Genomic DNA, 23,228 nt, shown 5'->3' with positions numbered 1-23,228 from the left:
TTTGCGCTTAGGTAACACATTTCACAAAAGTGTTGCTCTAAATGATTAGAAAATTTGTTTCAAAAATATAGAAACCTATTATTTGAATCTATAAAATAATGCTCTTTCACTTTCTAAAAAAAAATATATATATATATTATTGCTCTGTAGTTAGTAATTTTTATATGTGTTCATTAACTACTTAAGTTTTCCAAAAATCTAAGAAAGTTAAAACTGGTTTTTGGATTGACAAAATGGAACCGAATATGAAATTATAATGCACATATTTTTCTGTGTGTAGACTGCTCTTTGGGGAATTGAAACACATACACACATTTCCACACACCCACGGTACATATCGACATGTCTCTTTTCCTCCTCCCCCACGCTCCTCTTGTTGTGCTCAAATTTCAGCACTTCATTCAATTCGCAATTCGTTTCAACAATTGAAATACGATTAGCGCCAAGGTGCGCAAAGCAGCGCAGGGCTGGGGCAGGCTAGGAATAAATACATATCGCCTGGGGGCTCCGCTCTGTTGGGGAGGGGCTTGGCAAAATTTTTTTGATTTATGTGAAATTGAGTTAAATTCGCTTCACTCACATATACATTCACATATCCCGTGTATTCACTGTAATCCCATGCTTGGGCGGGCGCGTTCTAATCAAGACTATTCACTGGCCATAAATCAAATTAAATGCCTGTCACATATCGCTGGGAGCCAGTATCACAGTTGTTGTTGTTGCAGCTAGCTGTCAGCCAGGCATAATTAAAAGCTAGAGAATAATGGGGGTAGTCTGCAGATTTCAATGCCGCGCCAGATAAAAAAAAAACAACTAATAACTGGCATTAAATCTTTAAAAAGCTGCGAAGAAAATTACACATATTAGTGAAATTTCGCTATTCAATTGAAACAAAAACTGGAAAACTTAATATGCCACTTTTTTTTATTTTTATAAATTTTGAAATAAACTGCAAATAAACTGCAAGCCAGAGTGTGATCGTCTTTAAACATGACAAAAGATGTTTTATGTGTTTTTGACTGGACAACAAAGTCAGCTCGTATTTCTGCAAGAGACCAAGAGTAATAATTATATTTAGTTTGCGTATGTTATTTAAGCCTTATTACCAATGTCCAGCTGAATATGGTAAAGTTAAATGTTTGGTTTCCTTGAGCACTTGGAAATCATTGAAACCCTCAATATATCCCTCACCAGTAAGGGGATTACCACCTACGATTAAGTTTACCATTAGTATCATAATAGATATTATTATCATAGATATGGTTATATTAGATATTATGCATATGGTTTCAGTACTCGCCTCGGTCCTTGGCCGTCTTGGGCTTTAGACCACCGACACCATCCCCATTTAATCCAGTGCCAGTGATGGGATTACGAGAGCCCATCATGTACTTGTTAGTGTATGTCTCATTCGTTGACTTCGAAGGCTTGAAATTCTCGTTCTTAAAAGCCTCCTTGGTCTCAGGTGCGGCAGCAACCTCCTCAGCAGCCTGCCCATCTGCCGAATCAAAATCTGGTCAAATATTTTAAGCTCGATTAGACGTATTAAGTTAAAGTCAGACACATTTACATTATGCATTTACTCACCGTTCATATTGTTTTTTTTTACTAAAGTAAAATCTTTTATTGTGATTTATATATGTTAATTTGTTCGAAAACAAAAAAAATCCTGAATATCTTTTGTTCGTAAATTTTGTTAGCTGTGTGCTCCAGTCGAAAATAGAGCTATTACTAAAAATAAATATATGTTGCTGCCACACGCTGTAGACAGTTAAAAGCAACGACTACTTTTTCGGTCTGTAAATAAAACATTTTTATATTGAATAATTGCGAGGAACTGTCCAAATTTAATTGGTCTACATTGGAAAGCATTCGTTTTAATAAAAACGTATATATTATTTAATTAAATTGAGAGAAAAAATATCATTCCATAAAAATAAATGAGTTCGTGTTTTAAATTAGAGAGTGCAACTAAAAGTGCCACAGATTTGATAGCTTTAAGAGCAAATAAGTTAGATATACATATATATTAGACCAATATTTTTTCACTTTTTGCATTAGCATATCAAAGAGGTAGCTGAACATCCCATTCTCTTGCTTGCACCTTGCTCCATTTGATTAGCTGCAACATATTGTGGCCTAGAGTGATAAGCAGCTGTCACTTTTGACTTTTTTGCCAGCTGCCTCCCACAGAAGTGCTACCACAAGCTGCAAAAGCAGCTAATTTACAGTAGCAGCCTCTTACCCGTTAGCATTCGAAATCCTTTTGACTTCAAAGAAGAACTGTTGTTTGGAGTGCGTACTCGCTTGAGGGGTGGGCTCGCTGGATGGATGGATTTTGTTGGGGGGTGGGCGGTGGTTTGCCCATCAAGTCCAACAATGTTGCCAAACACTTCATGCGGTAGGCAGCCGGGCAGGCTCGTCTTTGACACTGTCAAACGTGCTCCCGCTTCTAGTCCCTATCCACTTTCGGCTCTCCGCTCTCCAGCTGGGTCCAGCTCCAGCTTCCACTTCAAGTGCATTTGTTTTTTGGCTTTTGTTTTAATTGGCTTGCGCTCCCCGACTTGAAGGAGTCGGCATCCCCGCATGCCGAACAATTTCCAGCTGCTGCACCTCCACCTAAACTACATGCCCCTCTCTTCAACTCGCTCATTAAACATTTACTCGCAACGCTTTGTCGGCGTGAACTTTGATGTTGACTTTGCTAGCACGGCGTTCACAGGACAACAGGACCAGAGGACTACCACTCACCCCAGAGCGAATAACACCCCTACGCCTTAACTCTTACCATACGCAAAAGAGATAACCACTTGAGATTGCATCTCTCGTTGCTTTTGCCTTCAGCCTTCAGCTCATTCCCCGGATCTCTCGTTTTGTCTCGTGTCTTGTGGAAAAAAAATGAATTTTGCCGCATTTCGTGGACGCCTGCGGGGCGGGGAGAGATGTGAATGTGTGTGTGAGTCCCTTAGTTCAAAGCTCGCTTGTATCCTTGCTCCTGCACGCGTCCTGTTTGGTATGCTGCAACTGCAACTGCATCTCCACAGGTTCCTCTCCAGTTTGCTGTTGCTGCTGCATTTTTTACAAAAAAATTAACATGAGATTTGTGGAAAATGTTGTTTACCGTTTGAGCCGTTTGTCGGCTTTCTTTTTGTAAAACTGACTTTGCAGTTAACAGGAATACACTTATAATAAAATGCATGTGTGCTTTAAGTAACACACACAATGTTATTTTTCTAAATGAAATATATGGATGGTCGGCATAGATTTCTTACCCCATTTATTCCACAACAACATATTTCTGCAGCCGTCGGAAAGTACTTTCTTTACACAGAGAAGAAAAATGCTTTGTAAAATCAATTTTACGTATCTTGATTAAGGATTTGTTTTTATTCAAGTGCGGAAAATTATAAATAATGAAGTTTAAGCTGAAATTAAGATTAACCATCTGAAATTAGACATGCGTTCTCAAAAATGCTTTTCGCCCTGTTTGGATGTTGTTTGGATGTTTGGAGAAATTTTACAATACTTTAAGCAATCTGATGAGTGCGAATAAGATAAAATGAGCAGCTTCTACATGTCATAATGATGAAACATTTTCATTTGAGTAGTGGTTGGATGGAAAAGTATGATACGAAGATGAATTACAACATTGTAACATTTAACGTAAATCATGAAGAAACTGTTGAATTTTTTATAACAAGCCTTAGATTTTAGTCTTAGCTTCAGAGATATATCATTGTCTGTTTCACCCACACTCTCGACTTCTTTTTTGGCAATGCTGGACTCCTTTGTATAGAGAACTGAGTCTCTTTTCTCTCTCTCTCTCTCTCTCTCTCTCTCTCTCTCTCGCAGTGTGCAAAAACCTTATCGTTGATTGCTGGCCAATTAATGGAGCAACTGTACCTGCCGCCCAACCAACAACTACCCACTCCGTACTCCGCACTCCGCATTCGCCATGCCCCCATGCAACACTCCACTGCACTGGCACAAGTTGCCTCGAATGCCAGCAAATACAATCAAAATTAAAACGCACATGTCATAAATCAAAGGCTTTTTGCCCGCAACTAGCAACTAGCAGCTAAACAATGCAATAGAGTCCCCAGTTGGGGGAGAGGCGAAGAGAGGCACAGGAACCACTAGAAGTCGAGTTGAGTTTGGCATTGTCATGCTGTCTATGGCTGTGTGTTGTCCTGTGGCAAGCGGCAAGCGGCAATTCACTTAGGCCCCGCTCACACCACTCTCAACGCTCAATGCTCAACTTGGCATCGTTTACACAGCCATTCAGAATGCTACTACCTGTATTTATGGGTTTCCACTGGGCTTTTATCTGGCAACAGCAGCAGTAGTTACATTTCCATTCATGAAAATTTTTCATTCACTTATTCGCATGTCTCTTTCCCTTTTTTTTCTTCTATTCCAACCCGAACCGAGTTGTTGAGTGCTTGATGCCATTTGTTATTATTGTCTTTGTTGTTGTTGTTATTATATCAGTTGCATTTTAAGCGTTCATTTTTGTAAAGTTGGAGAATCTCCATAAAGAGCGCCATTGTTAGCATATGCTCGCTGGCTTTGTTCCTTTGATCTTTGGCCAAGTGAAAGCGATTGCAGGCTCCCCTAAAGATAGTATACACACATACATATATATATATATATATATATATATATGTATATATATATATAGTTGCACTCTTCACTCTTCTTGATGCACTGCCAAAGTTAATTGCAAGGCCTCAAAATCACATACGCTTTTTTTTTTTATCCGCAGCTCGTCTTTGCCAGCTCTAATTAAAAATGTATTTTTTTCACTCTATTTTTTACATTTTTCAAGAGCCTTTGCTGCTGTTGCACTTGTCGCTAACTAGGCGCAATTAGAATAGGCACAGTTGAAGGCTATCAAAGGAGGGGGTTTCTATCTTTTCGACTAATAAGTGTAGATGATGGATAAACAAGAGAAACTGGAATCTGAAGGACACTCTGCGTTGGGCCTGTGTACAAAGCCTAATAAGTCTGTTTAAGCTTTATTGGTGAACGGCAAAGTCTTGCTAAGCCTTCTTCAACTTCATTATTCAATGGCAAAGTCCTCAAATTCAGGTCAAAAATTCTTTAATTCTGTGTAATTTATATTTTACTTGCAATTGCTTAAGAACTAATTTTGCGATAAATTCTTTCTATATCATTCTTAGAGTTTACTTTTGATTCACTGACGTTACTAATTCAATTTTACTTATCGAGCTCACTAAATCCACTTGCCGTTTTAAAAACATTATTTAACAGTTTTTGCCACTGATTTCCATTTTGTGAGCCTTGGCGATTATGCAATGAAAAATGATTACCAGATTATTGTGTTGACAGCGGCTTTTAGTCCGCAATTTCGTTGAATTCAAATGCTTAATGCTAATGTGTGCCATTAATGAGATGCATGGACAACAAAAACAATACACTTCCCACACAACACACACACGCAACACACACACACACACTGACACGATGCGTGTGTGCTTATTAAATCATTTATGCAGGCCTTATACATTTTCATTAAACTTTAATAAATTGCGGCAGGCAGCAGCTGCTTGCCAGTGACTCCTGAACTGAGTCCTGCTGCTCAAGCTTGAGTCCTGTTTGCTGCTGCTGATGCTGCCACTGCTGCCACTGCTGCTACTGCTGCTGTTGCAGCCTGTTGTCAGTCAGTGATTATGTAAATATTTCAACACAAATTAAAATCAAAATTAAAATTACAAAAAGCTGCCGCCAGGAGTTGCCCACACAGGCAACACATGTTCCCAGTTCCTTGTGGTTCTATTTGCAGCCACCCCCCGCACCCCTTAGCACGGTCATGCCTCTTCGGTGCCTAACACTTTGCCGCATCGTTGCCTGCTTAGGCGCATGGAGTAGAAGAAGTTCTCTGTGCCACATCATACCACCTACCCCTTGCCACGTGTGTGTGTGTGTCTTGTGGGAAATTTAAATAAAGTCAGCAGGCAATTTATTTGCATTAACATGTTGTCTCTTTCTATGGGAGTGTGAGTGTGTATGTGTGTGTGTGTGTATGTGGGTGTGTGTGTGCTTGTGCCGTATGTTCCTGTATGCAAATTTCAGCGACTGCTGTCAGCCGTTTGTCGCTTTGTCGCATTGTCGTTTTGTCGCTGGTCGCTTCATTGAATTTTGCCATGCAATAAAATCAAATTGTTTAAAAACAGCGTCCATGGCAATGGCGACAACAACAACAGCGACAAAAGTAGCAGCAGCAGCAGCCGTTGCAACATCAATGCAAGCCGACCGCGCCCATTTCCACTGAGCCGCCCACATTTGTCCATTTTCTGATTTATTGCTCGGTTACAGTTATTTTTTATTTTTATTTTGTCCGCCTGCCTGAAAGTATGCTACGATTTTTATTCACATTTCATTTCCCACTATAAATCAAAAGCACCAACAAATTGCTTGTCACATCCATGTTATTGTTGGAGTTGCGCTTTTACTTGCCGCCACTGTGTTTAATCATTAACGGCACTTTTTTTCGCTTAATTTTATTGTTATTAATTAATCAGTGGAAATTGTTAAAAGTCGCGAGCGAGTAAAAAATAAATAAAATGTAGTAAAATTCGCGAAACATATTCGAATTTGAAATGCTCTAGTTAATTAAACAAAGATGGGAGCGGAAAATAATGTGAAATAAAATTATACACTTTTTGTTAAGAAATTGTGCAAAATTAATTTATGATTTTTACAATTTCTCGTATTTTATAAGGATTTTTTAGCGACCCCCTGGCACACTAGCCGATTGAACAAATTTCAATTTCATTATGAAAAAATTGGCAAAATCAGTGAAGCGAATAGATCCTACAATTTCTGGACTTACAGAAAGTTGGACTGTTGCAGTAAATATGCGAAACAATTTCATTCTCGTTCTCGTTGCGACAGATCCAACATGTGCATTCTTAAACATATTCAACTAGAAAATCTTTCTGGCCGATTCCAATAAGAATTATTTTTCAATAATCTTAAATCAATAATAGTTTTCCCTTAACGAAATCATTGCCAAACCAATTGTATCCAAATTATACCCTTAATTTAAATGGCGTGGTTAAAAAGGGGATTGGAATTGTAATAAAAATCGTATTTCCGCAGTTTCAGCGCCAAATGTAAACACAATATTCAGCTGACAACGGGCTGAAAACAGAACTTATTGTTTATAATTTTTATAATTTTAATTAAATAAGTCGACTCTGACTGCAGCGAGCGTTTAATTAAGCACCAACTGATGATGGCTCACTTGCCAGTTGCCTTAGTTGAATGGGGTGAGGATGTAGAGCTGCCCATCAGTTTTCATTTGGACAATGACAATGACAATGAAGCACTTCCTTGCTGAGAGGCAAATTATCTGACAACATCATTATCATTATCATCATCATCAAACAAATCAAATCAGAGTCAAGAGCTACGCCCACAAAGAATCCCGTTCACAAATGTCAAATATCATTTAACGGCATTTGCACAAATCATTACGATTAACAAATACATATGCACTTAAGAGGCCACTTCACACACACACTCAACACACTAAAAACAAATGAGCTGCTGAGGGGCAGTCATAGGGGGTTGCGTGTTGGAGGGGGCAGGCCTTTGAGCTTTGTGGACAGATTTGTGGCGTGTGTAAAAATGCTAAATAAACAGCCGACTCAGTCCGGATCGTACAAAATGATTGAGTGCACTTCATGGGGGCCGAACAATGCCACATGCCCCGTGCCCCCTATGCACCCCTTTGCTCCATTCAACTCAATCGGATAACTCAATTCGCCGCCACTTCATGGTGTTTAGTTCTTCACGCCAAAAGCGAAAAAAACGCGCTGTTTTCAATTTGACTTGAAGCGCCTCATAAAAATGGCAAATTGAGTGCCGCCCCCGTTGAGTTGCAATGCCCCCCCGCCTGACACCCTGCCTCTTCCACCTGCAGTGTCTTGCTGCTTTTCTTTTTAACTAATTGCTCAACACGCTGGCCATAATTATTTTTTTTTTGTTTTATTTTTGGCGCATAGTCGCAATGGGTTGGTAAACAAACAAGCTTTTGGCCATAAAATAGCGTGTGGTAGCAGTAGCATCGAATTCCTTCTGAATCATGGCAATATCATCCAGTCTTTGGCTATTTTCACAATTTTCTCACTCTCTCGAAAAACATATTTCTAATTGCAATGCAAACAAATTTCTGTGCACCGCAGGTGTTCCACAAAAATTTTCGACAAATTTTCGATGCATGAATGAAATGAATTGTTGGAAAAATATTTGGCCAACAACGATTGATGGTGGCTATTAAGAAACTGTGTGCAAATTGGGAGCAATAACTTAAAGAGACCTCAAAGATATTGGAGGAAACAATAATTTTGACTTATTCAACAATTGTTATATCCATTAAAACTGGCTGACATTTTAATTCAAATATTTTTTATGTTATAAATAATAGCCCAAAATGAAGAGCGAATATCTCAATAATCAAGAATATGTTTGTAAAAATATGTACAAAGAAAATAGTTAACTTTGTTCAATATTGTAAATTGGAGAATGCAATTTATATAAATATTAAAATCGACTGAAATCTTAATTCAGAATAATCATATATAACTTAAAAATTCGAATTGTGATTTTGAGACTGAATGGCTGAGAATAATTCTGCACGCAAGTTAAGTCAATTGCATTTTTGCCGTTTACAGGTCCACTTCATTGTCCGCTAAATTAACCAATGTCGGTGGCATTTTTCAAGAGGAACAACAACAACATTTGACCCTTCAGGTAGCCAAACTGGCTAACCACAAGTGAGCCGGCCGGCAGGTCCTCCTGGTAAATGACATTTACAATATACTTGCCACATTGCCACTGTTTAGCCACCACCCCCTTTGGGCAGCAAGGGAGCTTGTGGAGGGGGGTTCGCTTTGTTTTTGTGTACTTGGTTTGTGTAGCTTTCGCTGCTTTCTGCGAGAGCAGAGAACACGGAAATGAATCCCAAAGCAAAACGCATGCGCAGTAAATGTTTCATATTCCCCTTGTGCCCAGCTCAAATTTGAAATATTAATCTACAGCTGAGTGTAGCACAAGTTGAACAAATGAATACAAATATTAATTGAAATGAATTTTTCTTTTTATTAATTTGCACATTTAATTTGCACAAATACTTTGGTTAGTTCAAAATTAACGGTCGCAAAACGCGACGAGTTGGCAGCGCTGGCAGGCACCAATTCGCAAACGTTTCAATTGTGACCGGCGCAGTCGACAGCTGTTGTGACGCGCTCTCTCTCGCTCTCTGTCGCTCTCTCTAGCAGTCGCTCTCATTGGAGATGTGCACAAACAAACGAAGGCGGCCCCGCTTGGAAAAGTCGCCAGAAATGTCAGTTAGCAAGTGGAAATCACCGGAAAAACTACAGAACGCGGCAGTTAAACCGAAAGCGATTAGCAAGCGGCAAAACAGCAGAACAGCAGCGTTTCTTTGGCAGCAGCGTTCGTTGGCTGCACTGTGTTTTGAAGAATGCGCGAATGCGAATCGCGACAGCGCAGCGGCAGCAGCAGCGGCGGCGGCGAATGCTGATAACAAAGCGTACGGCGTGTTAATAACAATAACAAAAAATAATAATAAGAACGCGTTTAATTAACAGACAGTGGACAGCAAACAGCGCAGTCGGCGTCAACGTCAGCGTGGGAGTTAACAGTTAACTCCAGGAAACAGAGGCATCAGCAGAATCAGCAGCAGCAGAGAACTTGTCAAACTGATAAAAGCTGCATTTGATTGCAATTTTGGCGGCATTTGCAAACCGAACGGCGGCGAACGCGCAACGCAAAAAGAAATCAATAATAAACAAAACAAGCAAAAACGGTAAACGACAAAAGCTTCTGTGTGTGTGCTTGCATATGTGTGTGTGTGTTGCGTGTGTGTGTATCTAAGTAGCTTGTGGAGCGCAGCTGTTTGATGAAAGTGAAGCAAAACTCATTCAAAGAAAATGCAAAAAGAAGCACAAACGCAACAACAACCAAAGTTGCACTTACAACAAGATAAATACAAAACTCGGAGCACAAAAACACCAAACACAAACAACACAAAGAGAGCGAACGCTAACGCTAACAGCGACGTCGACGGCTCTGTCGTCAGCTCAGACGACGAAATGAGTTTTTTTGCTGCTCTTTTTGTCGTTTTAGTATATTTACGAGACGAGTTTGCTACAACAACAACAACAATAAGAGACGTGCCAGACATGTCTTGTTGTTGTTGTTAGCTGTGCTAGCATGTCTGTAAAAAGTATCTAGATACTTTTCTGTAGATACGCTTTTATTTTCGCAGCTACTTGACGCACACACGACATTTTAAAGTTTGCCGGCAAAAATATTTTTATTTCGAATTTATAAAATGTATATTTTTCTCTCAGTTGCAACACATTTTAATGGCTAAAGGGCTTCTCCAGCTAGCGGTATTTGTGTGTGTGTGTGTGTGTATGCGCGCTGTCTCGCTTGCACGCGCTGGCAAACACTTTGGCACTCCACTTTCTGTCTGCTGCTTTAATTGAGTTAGTCTGGCGAGGCAAAAACAGAAGCAAAAGCACCAACAGAAATAGAAATAGAAATAGAAGCACAAATAGAAACAGAAACAGAAACACGCACGAATCCTTTTCCTTCAGGGCTGCGGCTTTAACCAGCAACGATTTAAGACTCACATAAACTGCATATACTGTATGCATGCATGTGTGTGTGCGTTTCTCTGTGTGTGTGTTTTCTTATTCAACGATAGAAATTTCGAAAAGCAAATAATTGGTTCTTTGAGCACCATATAAATCCATTGCATTTTAATTATATTTTCATTTATATCTTCCATTTTCATTTAATTACTATGCTAAGGCGCATATTTTCTTGTTCTTTATTTATTTCATATGTCTTTTACCTTCTTTGATATCTTTCAAATTTGCATATCTCTCGTATGTAGTTTCAGCCGCAGCCTCAATTTGATTGCCATAAGTTTTTTGTTATTTTATTTTGAGCAAACACTTTAGAAAGAGCCTGACAAACTCATTTTATTTTTAATTTTTTGTTTCGCTTTGGCTGGCTTGCATTTTGCTGGTATTTGATTGTGTGCCTTTGAAATATTTGGAATTTTTTGTATTAAATTGTCAGTGAAACGAGTTGTTCTGCACCCAGAATTTTGCCGCTGTTTACAGTGGCCAGTTCCCTGTTGCCAGTTGCCAGTTGCCGGTTGCCGGTTGCCAGTTGCCCCGACTGCCACGACTTCTGTGTGATGGCAACAATTCAAAATGTGAACTGCCAGTAAAACATGCCAAAAATCTGCGCATTTAAAATATTTGCCCCAGAGCCCATTGCGAGGCAGTCAACCGGGCAGCGGGCCTTAAATTGTTGTGCACCGTAAAAGGTGGCAGGGAAACGGTTGTGAGTTGGCGTTGGGGTTTAGCATTGCCAGCTGGCTCCGCCACTTGGCTGCGATTTGATTTAGTTGTTTAGCCTGGCGGGCCGTGCAATGCCGGTTGCTGTTTGCTGTTTTCTGGTTTCCTGGCTGCCTCCCTTTTTTTGTTGGCCACCAGGCTCACACCTGGCTGCCATTCGGAGCTCTCTGTTTATTGTTTGCTCTTTGGTCGCCGTTTGTTTTAGTATTTGTGTTTGTGTGTGTGTGTGTGTGAGTGTATGTGTTGCCACGTGCGTCTCCCATTTGTCTTTGGCTCTCTCTCTTTAGCCGGCTTTTGTTTCCCATTGTCTCTCTTGCAATTTAATTGCTCGACAATTACTAATCAATATACATGTGTATTTGTCTACAGGCTAACAAACTAAAAGAAAAACTATTACAAGCCATCAAATGGGAATCATAATTCCAACTAACTAACTAACTGTCTGTAATCTGATAATATGTAATATTTATAATAATAATCAGCAATTTGCAACAATTCCGTTCCGTGCCGTGCTAATGCAAACCGTATACGACCTGCAGTTAAATCTATTAACTTAACAATAAGTGTAATAACAATTAACAAAAAAAAAAAACCCACAAGCACAGAAATATATGCTACGTGGATTCCTTGAGGCAAAATCAACCAAAAAGCATTCAACATATATAAAACCGGTAAGCTAGGTTTATTAACTTATTTTTAAGAGTCTTTTATATACATTTAACGAATCTGTAATAATAATTTAAAAATAACAATAATGTTAATATTATTAAAATATAAATGTAAATAAATATAATATAAAAATTAGCAATTTTTTTTTTTTTGAATTTTTATTTCTACGCTTATCATTTATTCTAACTTGATAAATTTCCAATTATATTTGCTTCAACATAAATTATCTAAAAATTATGGAAATCTATGCGCCACAACTCATTCCCATTGCCTATTTTGGCAGTTAGTTAAGCAGCTCTATCAGTATATACAAAACTGGTAAGCTGCTAATAATTTGATGTTTGTATAAGGTATTTATAGAAATTCAACAGATAACAAAAACGTTAACTATTGACTTGTATATTATTTTCGATTACCCAGTAAAATTAGCTTTAGACTAATTTAGTACTTCCGTGTTCATTGAAATATTTCTGAAATTGCTTATCAATTCGTTTACCTTGATAACATATTACCACCTATATTTGTTACATTTAAACTGATCTGAAAAGTGGCTAAATTTGTGCGACAGCTGGGTAAGCTGCTCTGTCAAACCTAGCGATAATTTCCATGGGGCCCTAAGTTAAAGTTGCAGTAGTTTTATGTTGCTGTTTGTTGTTTGTGCAGGGCCCGGCTAGTTCATGTTTATCGACTTCAATTTGCTGGCAAACACTGAATCCGAACTCAATTGGATACCAGCAAAAGGGAGAAATTGGGACTTCATAGACGGGGCACTGGCAACGTGGCAGGGTTGGTGGCAGGGTTTAAATAATCCCAAACACCATTCAAGGGCAACTTTCACCAACTCTCGAGTGAAATTCGTTGCTCTGGCTGTGCTCAGTTCCCTTTTGCTGTTGTCAGTTGTTGTTGTTGTTGTTGGTGGTGGTGGTCATTGGAGCTACCGTCTGGCATTTTCATTTCGTCAGTTGGGCATTTGCCGCAGTGGTCGTCCACAGTGGCTGTTTTGTGGCACGGTCGCGGTCCGGACGTAGTACATACATACATCAGGCCAAGTTCAAATTTCCTTTTTTATGAGTGGCAAAATTGTTGCTGCCACTCTTCAAGTTCTTCTTGTTGTTGCTATTATTTTTGCTCGGTTTTACCGCCCCCTCCAAACGATGAAGGAAAATTTTGAAAATGCCTGCCAGCAGTAGCAAGGCAAGGACATGGCCACACACACACACACACGCACACACACAAAAACATACACACACAGCACATGGAGCATAAGCCGCCATTGACGGGCGTCGCACCTTCCACCAACCACCCCCAAAAAGCGTCCAAGTCCGTCGACCCGGGCACACAACATAACGATGCAGGCTCTGCGAGGCAGTCTCGCAACGTTTTCAACAATTTCCACATTTTATCTAACCACCCCCAAAGTGTCGACTGCAGCGTCGGCATCGGCATCGGCGTCGGCGTCGGCGTCGGAAAAAGGGAAAATTCTGCAGGCAAGCCAAGGCGGTAAGAGGAAAAACGTAGACATTGCAGACATTGGCGCTAGTATCTAGTATTTGCAGTTGTTAGCGATAACCTTATTGGGGTATACGATGACTTTGTTATCGACTTTGTTATGCATTAAGGGAGTATTCGAAAGAAACCATGCAGCAGTTGTAAGCAAGCCAAATCTTTTGTGAAAGATGTTTTTGTAATAATAATCCATGTCTCGATTGTATTGCATAATATATAATAAAAGAAAATATAAAATAAAAGATATAATAAGTATTAAAATATTAAATAGCTTGATATTTATTACAAAGTAACCAGAAAGCACCCAACCAGACCAAAAATTATTAAGTTGTAAAATGATACAGAATCAATTTTATTTTATACTGCACAACAACAATAAACAATAAAAGTCAATTAAACTCCTTGTAAATTCTTCCGTTAGAGCATTTTTGCTTCTTTTTTATATATTTTTATTTTTATTTGGTAAAGTTTCTTGCGGGCGAGTTTCTTTTGTTTTTTTGTTGCTGTTGCGGCTTGTTCTGGCTCTTTACCCAGACAAATCACACACACGCCAGATAAAAGAAAAGCGGAAAACGTGTTTAACATTTTCATCTAGCGCTCATTGCCACTTTACAGTTGGCAATTTTAAACAATTTCTCTTGTTGCTCTCCAAAGAGTCTTAACCCTTTGCACATGTGTGTGTCTGTGCACAAAAAGCAAACAAAAAACGAGCAAAAAGAAGTATATATAAAAAAAAACGAGAAAATTGTTTTTCTTTTGCTTTAATTTAGGTAATTTTTCTTTTGCTCGAAGAAAAATCGAGTTGTCGTTTTTTGTTGTTTTTTTTTTTTTTTTGTTGGTTCGAGTCCCCAAAATGATTTTTGGGGGTTGGTTTTGCAGTCGTTTTTGCCTTTGCCTTAGCCTTAGCCTTGTACTTTACTTTGTTGTATGTTTATGCGCTACGCGTTTTTCCCAAGATTGACTTTGACATTAGCCCCAAACGCACACACATACAGGCACACATACACAGACACACACACAGACACACACACACACACACATAGTCGTAGGACTAGGGCTATGCTCTCTTTGGGCGCTGCGGGGAGCTTCTCGCTTTCGACACGGTTCGGCGTCGTTTTTGTTGTTGTTATTGTTGTTCTTGTTGTTGTTGTCGCTGTCCGCCATGTTGTTTTATTTTAGCACATTTACGTCATAATGGCATTTCCTTCCGCTTGCTTTTTTCCTTGGCTTTCCTTTGACTTTTCCTCTTTCTCGGCTGTACGCATTTTATGTCGCTTCTCGTTTGTTGTCGTTCTCATTGCCGTTCTTGTTGCCGTTGTTGTTGTAATTTTCATTGTGTCTGCTTTAGAAATTTATCAGAGTCCTGCTTTAATTTAGGTTCGTCTTCCTTTATATCGTTTACCCCTCTTGCTACTGTAATTGCTCTGCTTTATTGTTGTTGTTTTCTTTTTCTCGTCTTGTTCCCATTATTCTATGCGTTTTTCGCTTCGTTTTCTTCAATTTTAGCACACTTTTTTGTTGCTTACTTATTTAATTTGATTTCTTTTTGATTTTTATTATTAGTGCATTGCTGGCCTCATTTTCATTTTCACAGGCGTCGGCTGCCTTTGTTATTACCCCCCACACACAAGTGTATATATATATACATATATATATATATATATATACAAATAATCGAGCAAATATTTAAGCAGAGTTCTTCCCTTAGTTTCACATACTTGCTAGCAATTTAAGTTGCTCTGCTGGGCCTACCTCGCAGCCGTGAAACGAACCCCAAACCGCATTGACAGCAACGGCAGGCGGCATTGACAATGATTGATTACCAGAATGGAAACTGTTTTAAGATGGAAGGGGCGAAGGGAGGTGGCTAACCACAATAGCTACCCAATCTGCCCCGTTTCCCACCTGCTGCTGCTGCTGCTGCTGCTGTCGGAACCTGCAACGCTAGTGGGCTTATCTTCAACCCACACAATCATCGCACTGAAAGCACAAAAAAAATATTTCATTATCTTTTTGCTCGTTAGTTTTTCCACTCTCTTCCTTTTGCGCTCCCGCACACACACTCGCACACTGGCACACACACAAGTTAATTGTAATTACACGTAGATAGCCGCACGATTAGATTCAATTTGTGGGTCTCTCTGCACTCGATTCAGTTATCTAGCAGCGGCTTTAGCCTTTTAGAACGCATCGAGTAGTTTAATCTGATTTTTATGTACATAGAAATTCGTAGTTTCATTTTTATTAATTTTTTTTTTGTTCTCTGGCATGCAATTGAAAAAGAATGGTCGATTTTGTAATTTTAGTTGTACACTAAATTGATTGCAATTATGGGACACTAAGTCGCCTCTGTGCTGATAACACAGGTGCAGGTTGGGCAATCTACACACACACACACAGTGTGCCGAGTGCCGAGATTTATGAAGAGCCACTCACTGAATTGTGCCATAGAACTCGACCATTTGACAGTTGGTTGAGATTTACGATGATGAAAATGAAAAAAAAAAAACACATTTTCTCAACTCGAGTTTTTGTTTCTGTCGTGTTGGCAACTCTTGTAAACTATATTTCATATTGGTCTAACTGAAATACACCATAAAAAACTGATTGTGTGCTTGAAACGCTATTTTAGCTTTAAATTAATATTTGTTTTTTTTTTTTTCTGTGTACAGTTTATTGACTTTGATTAGTTTGAAATCGAACTAAAGTTAATTAAAAGATTTTAACTCAAAAATAGTTAAATATAGTTGATAGCTAGTTATTGCCAGCCAGTCTGGCAATTATGTTCAAATAAGTTTATATATTAAGTATGTTTATTTTCATGCAAAATCTAGCTATGATTTTATTTATCTAATTTCGAATTTCACTCGTTGGGCTACTCTATTCAAATAATTTTATATATTTAATGGGATTATTTTCATGCAAAATCTTTTTATGTATTTAATTAATGAATATTTGCCAGTTTCTTAACAAATTTCTCTCATTCGGTTGGCAAATCTGCGTAAATTATATTTATATTTTAAATATGTTCATTTTCATGCAAATTTTATGGTTTTGTTTGTTTTGGTTGTTAGTCAGTCCTGGCAACTGCACTTCTTACCACTAACAAAAAGAAGAAAAAACTGCGCTTATGCTCCAAGCTGACATATTAAAATGGGGACACCTCATGAGGCTCCTCGAATTTTGTCACATTTCTCTGCTACATCTGACACCCATCTGTGCACTCTTGGCAGTGAGTGGGAACCCTTGTCACTTTGCGAGGGGAGCGGCTGTAGACCCTACAGAGGCGACGTGTGAACGAAAATGACCCCCCGAAAAACGCTGGGTTGACAATCCTTATTAATCAATTAAACTGATGTAGAGAAGGGAATGTGTCTTCTTGTCTTGTTTTGCTGCTCTCCTTTCGATGCTGTAAGTAATTAAATTAAAGTGCAAGCATGTGTTTTTTTTTCGACAACATTCAGAGGATGTTATCCTAGTATCTGCTGCAAGCCCGGGGGATTATCCACAGTCGCTGTCGTCGATGACGGTTGACAAAAGCGCTGACAGCCCCTTGCAAAGATAGGCGGACTGAGATGAGGCACTGAGGGACTCTGTGAGTCGAGCTCGGAGTCGGAGTCAGAGCTGGAACTCGATTCGTGCGACGCGGTTGACAACGGCATTTAATCAATCAATTTTGAACGGTAATCAAGCGGGCAGCTTAAACTAAAGTGGGGGATGGATGGCTTTAGGCATAGTGGCATAGTATAGGGAGATTTGATAATGGCATGAGAATAAAATATTGTTGTATTCGTGTTTTTGTTTTTGTTGTTGAGCTGCTGAATTTGATTGATTGGCTGCCTGGCTCAATGGATCACAGGCAGCAGCTAGCTGCTAGCTCCACGTTGGCCACGCACTTTGCAAGTCGTTTAATTTCGAAATTATAAATATATATGCAGGAGAGCAGCTGAAAAACAGCTGGCGTTGAATGATGAAGTAGCAGCATAGCTCTTAGTTTAATTAATTTCGCAATTGAACGAGATGGGCGGGCTTCCGCTTGAATCTCTTAAATAAAAACAAAAGTACTAAAAAGGGCTTTCATTATATTAAATGATGCAAACTGAAAAAACCGTCATTAAGGAATAATGATATTTTCTATTTCAATGTTTAATCACTAGATTAATGAGGTCCTTTCCGTGTTGCAAATAACTGCTGAAAAACGTTCTGATTTTGAATCTCTGTATTTTAGAATGAACAACCTTAAAACCAACTTGTAGTCTTTATGGATCCCATTCTTAATTACAATCGTAAAAATGATGTGAGATTTTAGATCAATTTGACAGATCGAACTATCAAATAGCTTTGATTAGAACAAGGTCTTTTTAAATTTATAATATATGGGTATGTTAAATTGAAAAGTTAACAACTAGAAATTAAATTTCAAGCTCACACAGTTTCTAAAATCGAATTCTTCACTGGCCACCATTCAGTTCAAACATAACTTTGTTTAGTTTAAAAATTACTATATATTATCCCATTTGCCTGAGAGGCATTTTAATTTTGAATACTTTAAGTTGAGCTGTTTCAGATAGAACCCTCTTAATTGTTTTTTTCGTTTGCCTTTTTCTTTTTTGACACCTGTGCTGTGTTCACTGTACACTGTACACTTTTTCAAATAATGATTACCTTTGCCTGATTTGTCAACCGTAGGCCTTGCCTTGCCTCCTGTTCTGCAGCAGCTGCCCAACTGACACTTGACATATGACAGCTGAATGAATTGCTGAGTTGAGTGCTTTGTGCTGTTGCAAGTTGCCTGTTGCAATTTCTCTCTGGCACTTCAATTGGTGCACAGCTGCTGTGTAGCAATTGCCTTGCATTAATTACATATATCAATCATTGGAAGTGGCAACAGCAACAAGAAATGGAAAAACTGGCTTACAAATTTGTCACATTTACAGGCATATGTGTCAATAATTTGCTTGACGCCTTTTCTTAATTGGAAATTGGAAAACATATAACGATGACATGACGCGATCAAAACAGATTAACACCGATCAAATATTGAAGCTCATTATGCTCAGCTGGCGCCGCGGGGCTATGATTATGCAAGGCCCCCAGAGACATCTGCATAAATAATAATAATAATAATAATAATAAGAGGAGCCCTCGGTCTATTTGTCGTCTAACACTTTTGACGGCACCTTTTGATCTGTGCCAGTGCCAATTTGGTTTTGGTTTTTTACGCTTTTGTTTTCGATTGCCAGTGAATACCAATCAAACGTTGGCTCTCCCCAACCCCTTTGCCCCTCCAAAGCCCAAATGCCCCGCCAGACGACACTTGTATCAAAGACAAAAAGCCGACGACGCTGTAAAAATTTGTTGATACTTATTTGTTGCTGTTGTGGTTGTTGCTGCACAGCTTTTTTTGCCAAACAAAGATAAGCGAAATAGTTGGCAACGCGCACAGAAACTTTGAACCCGCGCTCATTTACCCTCTTTTCTGTCCCTACCAACCCAAACCCAATCCCAAACCCGAACCCCCCCTCCCAAAAGGTAAGGGCACACACAATTTGTGAGAGCACCTAGAAATAACCTAATATAAATAATAATTACTTGCAGTTGTTTGGCCATTTGTTGTTTGTTTGTTGGTTGGTTGGTTGGTTGGTTGGTTTGTTGCCAGTGTGATTTGTTGCTGCTACGCATTATATAAAAATTTATGCGATAAAAGTTTGTGCTGCTTGTAGTCGGTCGTCGTCGTCGTCGTCGTCGTTGTTGCTACTGCACAAAATTTCATAACTCACATTAATGCTTATTAATTTTTATTGTTATTATTTGTAGCCCATAATTAATTGTCTATTTGTCTGTTGTTGTTGTTCGTATTTTTATTGCCACAAACGGAGCACGCAAAGATTCGAAGGTGCTAACTAAATGAATTCGTTTTGTATTTCGCATAATATTTGGGTCTTGATTTTTTTTTCGTATCTCTTTTAAGATGGGTATAAGAGGGTATTATGAATCCCATAAGTATTTTTAATATGAGATAGATAAGACATAAGTAAAATTAAATTTTATCAATAAAATTCATAAATATTTTCTTAGTTCTTTTAAGTAAACTTCAAATAAAATTGGAATTGGAAATTGTAATAAAGACACAGATATATTTAATTAATGTATTTTATTAATTTGATGCTACTTTCCTGCTGCTTTTAATTTTTATTCAAGCTCAGAAATTATTAGAGAAACTATTTTCAGTCGATTGTGTTTAATATTTAGAAGATCTGGATTTTTATGTTGGCTACACGGTATCTTTTAGTCGTTCAATCTCGCATATTGCTTTCTAACTTGTTTTATTTGAATTTTTTCTATTTTGGTGAGATTTTAATGAAAATTAATGCGGGTTTTTTTAATAGCGACGCGTTGATGGTTTTTCGGTCAGGTTTATTATGCAAATTTTTGATGGTTTTATTGAAAATAGCAACACTTATATGGAGAAATTAAACAGCGACAACCATTTGCATTCAAAACGGTTGTCGTAGGTTTAATCAGAACACAAAAACTAATATGAATTTAAATAATCTGAATACAATTATCATTGTTGAGATAAAGCTGCAAACTTCACAAATAACTTACAAAGAGCACAGGCGCCTATTATCTTGGGCTAGTCCATATATGGAACTTGAACCCGGACTCAGCTGCTGGGAAGGGATGCATAATCGACTTATTTATGCAATTTCTTTGTTAATATGATCAAAACTAAAGAATATTTCCGTTACTGTATAATAGCATTGTTAACTGAGAAATTTATCACTTAAGATAAATGCTATTGTTTAAAAAAGATTAGCTCATCAGATTCTTTCAACCAATAATTTAAAATTTATTTATAAAACAAGTGAGATTGTTACAGCCGAGCGGAATCGACTGCAAAATACTCTGATGCCAATTTAATACCAGCTGATAACAAGTGCCAATGATCAGGATGGATGTAGTTAAGAATTATTGATCTGTGAAGAAAGTGCCTAGGAATCTATCCTCAAAGATTTGTAACCTTAGCTCTTCAATTGCGGGAGATATATTTGGAGGCCAGAGTGAATCAAATTCTATTTTACCGCTTTTTGAAGTACGTTACCGGCAATATACCTTTCTAATTTTGTGGTAACATTTATAGTTTTTCTTCATATCAATCCAAACACTCCAAGCACTTTTGCTTAAAGTGTTGCAAACTTGCTGTAAAAAGTGGTGATATCATTTGCAAACACTTGTTTAAACCAACTGGGAAAGTTGCGTTAATAGTCAATTGCACATTCCTTGTCGGGTGCAGTGCAGCCCAGACAGGCGGCTTTGGGAGTCGCCATTTCGTCGACACCAATGAACACTGACAGCCAAAAAGAGCACAGCTGCATGAAGTGGAGCTGAGTTGTTGCAACCCAAAGTGGCAGAACAGGCAGCTCTTGCTGCCAAATAATTGCGATAGTCGTGTCATGTGTGTGTGTGTGTATGTGTGCGTGTCTACAACCAGGACCTGTTCCTGACTGTAGCTGTTGCAGTCGACGTTATTGCCACAAAGTGTGACACCGCAGTTGGCGCCCATTTTGCAGCTTTTGGTGTCGCTTGCTCCGTTAGTTGTCGCACTTCATTTGAAACTTCATTACATGGGCACAACGCAGTTGTCGCATCTCCTCCTTGCCACTTTCCCTCCCCCTGCCCCTCTTTGTATCCTTCTGTTTGGGGCATGTGTGTGCGTATTTCCATACAGCCGTTGTTGCCAACTGTTGGAAATTTCAGTTGCAAATTGAAATATGATTTTTATACGAAATACACAAACAGACAAGCAAGCAGGGAGAACAACAAAACTGAAATATACAGAATGCAGACTCAAAAGGGCAAAAGCATGCAAAAATGGCTTTTAAATTTAATAAACTTTTTACGCACCATTAAAAAAAAGTCAACCGCGAAACATCAAAAGTCAATTTGTGATATTTTAACAACTTTTAATGTGCATCAAGCACAGCGCGCACAGAATGTCGACAAGGATCGGGGAAAGGACATTGCCAGATAAATGTGGCAATTTTACGCTTTTGCGGCGTTAAATTTTAATAACGGGCCAGCAAACGGCCATTGACATACCACCACCCCGCCCAACCGCACCAACCCCGTCGGCATCCACAGTTGGAACTGTCAGTCAGTCAGTCAGGCAAGCTCTGTCTGACAGTTTGTCCGCTTGTCAGTCAATTTTGTGCGCTTGGCTAATAGTTGTGCGGTCTGTTGTTGGTTTTTCGGCCAATTATGAAAATGACAGCAGCCAACCTATCCTCTCCCTACAGCCACACCCCCGTCGCTGACCAATGGAGCCTAATGCGATTTGCTTGTGGCTGCGATAAAAGCACAAATGACAGCGGCGTCAAAACATTATTTTGATTAACTGTCGTTAATCGTTAGCCACATGAACAATTCATTTATACATAAATCCACACACAACACACACACTTACACACTCACACACACACACACACACACACACAATGTTAAACACTTTGGTGAAAATTGATTTTCATAAATTTTGAAATTGCTGAAGTGCAGTTGACTGGTCAATTTATTTATTATGCTGTTAAAAATCGAAAAGCATTTAGCAAACAAATGCAATTGAAAACCTACTGAAAAAGCCCATCAAAATGTAAAATATATATTTTTAAAAGCAAATGAATGTAGTGTGTGGCACATACATATATGTGAATATGATTGTGTGCGTGTGCGGCAAGTGGAGCAAACAACATATTTGCATATGTAAAACAAGTGGCTGTCAATAAGCCACTTGAAAGAATAAAACAGAAATATTCGCACAATACAAAATTGGTATGTTGTAATTGAATGCTTGTCAGCAACAACAACTGAAGAAGTTGCAATTTTTTGTGTTTGGGAAATTATTTGCACAAATTGTCATAAAACATTTTTGCAAGTGTTACTTAATATGAATATGATAAAAGCAAACAAATTGAATATTTATTGTTATTCTATGGAAATCCATTAAGTATCCAAACACAAACGCATAATTCCATACACAGTCCCAATCATGCTGATAACTCTATTCAAAGAGTGCTCGTATGTAAGTCTCAATTTCATGTGATTTATTTATAATTTCATCAGCAGACAAATTCGGAAAAAATCCTCTTAAAAAATTATCGAAACAATTTGCCCACGCATTGTGTGAGTGAGGGCGAGGCTATCGGAGTGTGGAAATCGATCAAAAAACGAGGCATGACTAAATTGAGCTGCTGTCAATTGATGCCTGGGTCCATTCCCGCCCGCCACCAACCCTCCAAGCCTAACTAACAATGTAACTCAAAACGTTACAGAGAGAATTGTAGAATGACGAGGTCGTATCGTGTCCGGAGACCAAAGCTGCGGCTTAGACACCTCACATGGAGTGGAACTGAACTTAATGCCGGAGATGCTCTGCGGATGGTCGGTGTGAGAGGTGTAGACAAATGTAAACAAGACCAGAAAGGTGTGTAAATAATGCGTAAAAATAATAACATTCATAATTTGTGTTGACTGTTTGAATTTCTATGGGGGCCAGCTTATGGGCTCAAGTGTCTCCAAAGCCCCAATGCGAGAGAGAATTATAATTAAGCGTAGCTGTTGAAATGTTTG

General features: G+C 38.7%; 2 protein-coding genes across 2 annotated transcripts; one reads left to right on the top strand and one right to left on the bottom strand.

Moving 5' to 3' along the window:
- Positions 1-906: 906 nt before the first annotated feature.
- LOC6556895 (microtubule-associated protein Jupiter) lies at positions 907-1,613 on the bottom strand. The gene is made up of 4 exons (XM_001984852.2): positions 1,588-1,613; positions 1,301-1,513; positions 1,107-1,209; positions 907-1,045 (listed from the first exon to the last, which is right to left on the bottom strand). Coding segments are annotated over exons 1-4 (324 nt in total). The 5' UTR covers positions 1,595-1,613; the 3' UTR covers positions 907-1,044.
- A 7,536-nt stretch (positions 1,614-9,149) lies between these two features.
- On the top strand, positions 9,150-9,861 carry LOC116806537. The gene is made up of 2 exons (XM_032743495.1): positions 9,150-9,580; positions 9,639-9,861. The coding sequence occupies exons 1-2, from the start codon at positions 9,324-9,326 to the stop codon at positions 9,694-9,696; spliced, it is 315 nt and encodes a 104-aa protein (XP_032599386.1). The 5' UTR covers positions 9,150-9,323; the 3' UTR covers positions 9,697-9,861.
- The last annotated feature ends 13,367 nt before the right edge of the window (positions 9,862-23,228 follow it).

Source organism: Drosophila grimshawi, unplaced genomic scaffold, assembly GCF_018153295.1.
Source record: "Drosophila grimshawi isolate 15287-2541.00 unplaced genomic scaffold, ASM1815329v1 contig_44, whole genome shotgun sequence".
Lineage (NCBI taxonomy): Eukaryota > Metazoa > Arthropoda > Insecta > Diptera > Drosophilidae > Drosophila > Drosophila grimshawi.
The sequence above is the reverse complement of the archived record's forward strand: the minus strand, read 5'-3'. Positions and strand labels throughout refer to the sequence as shown.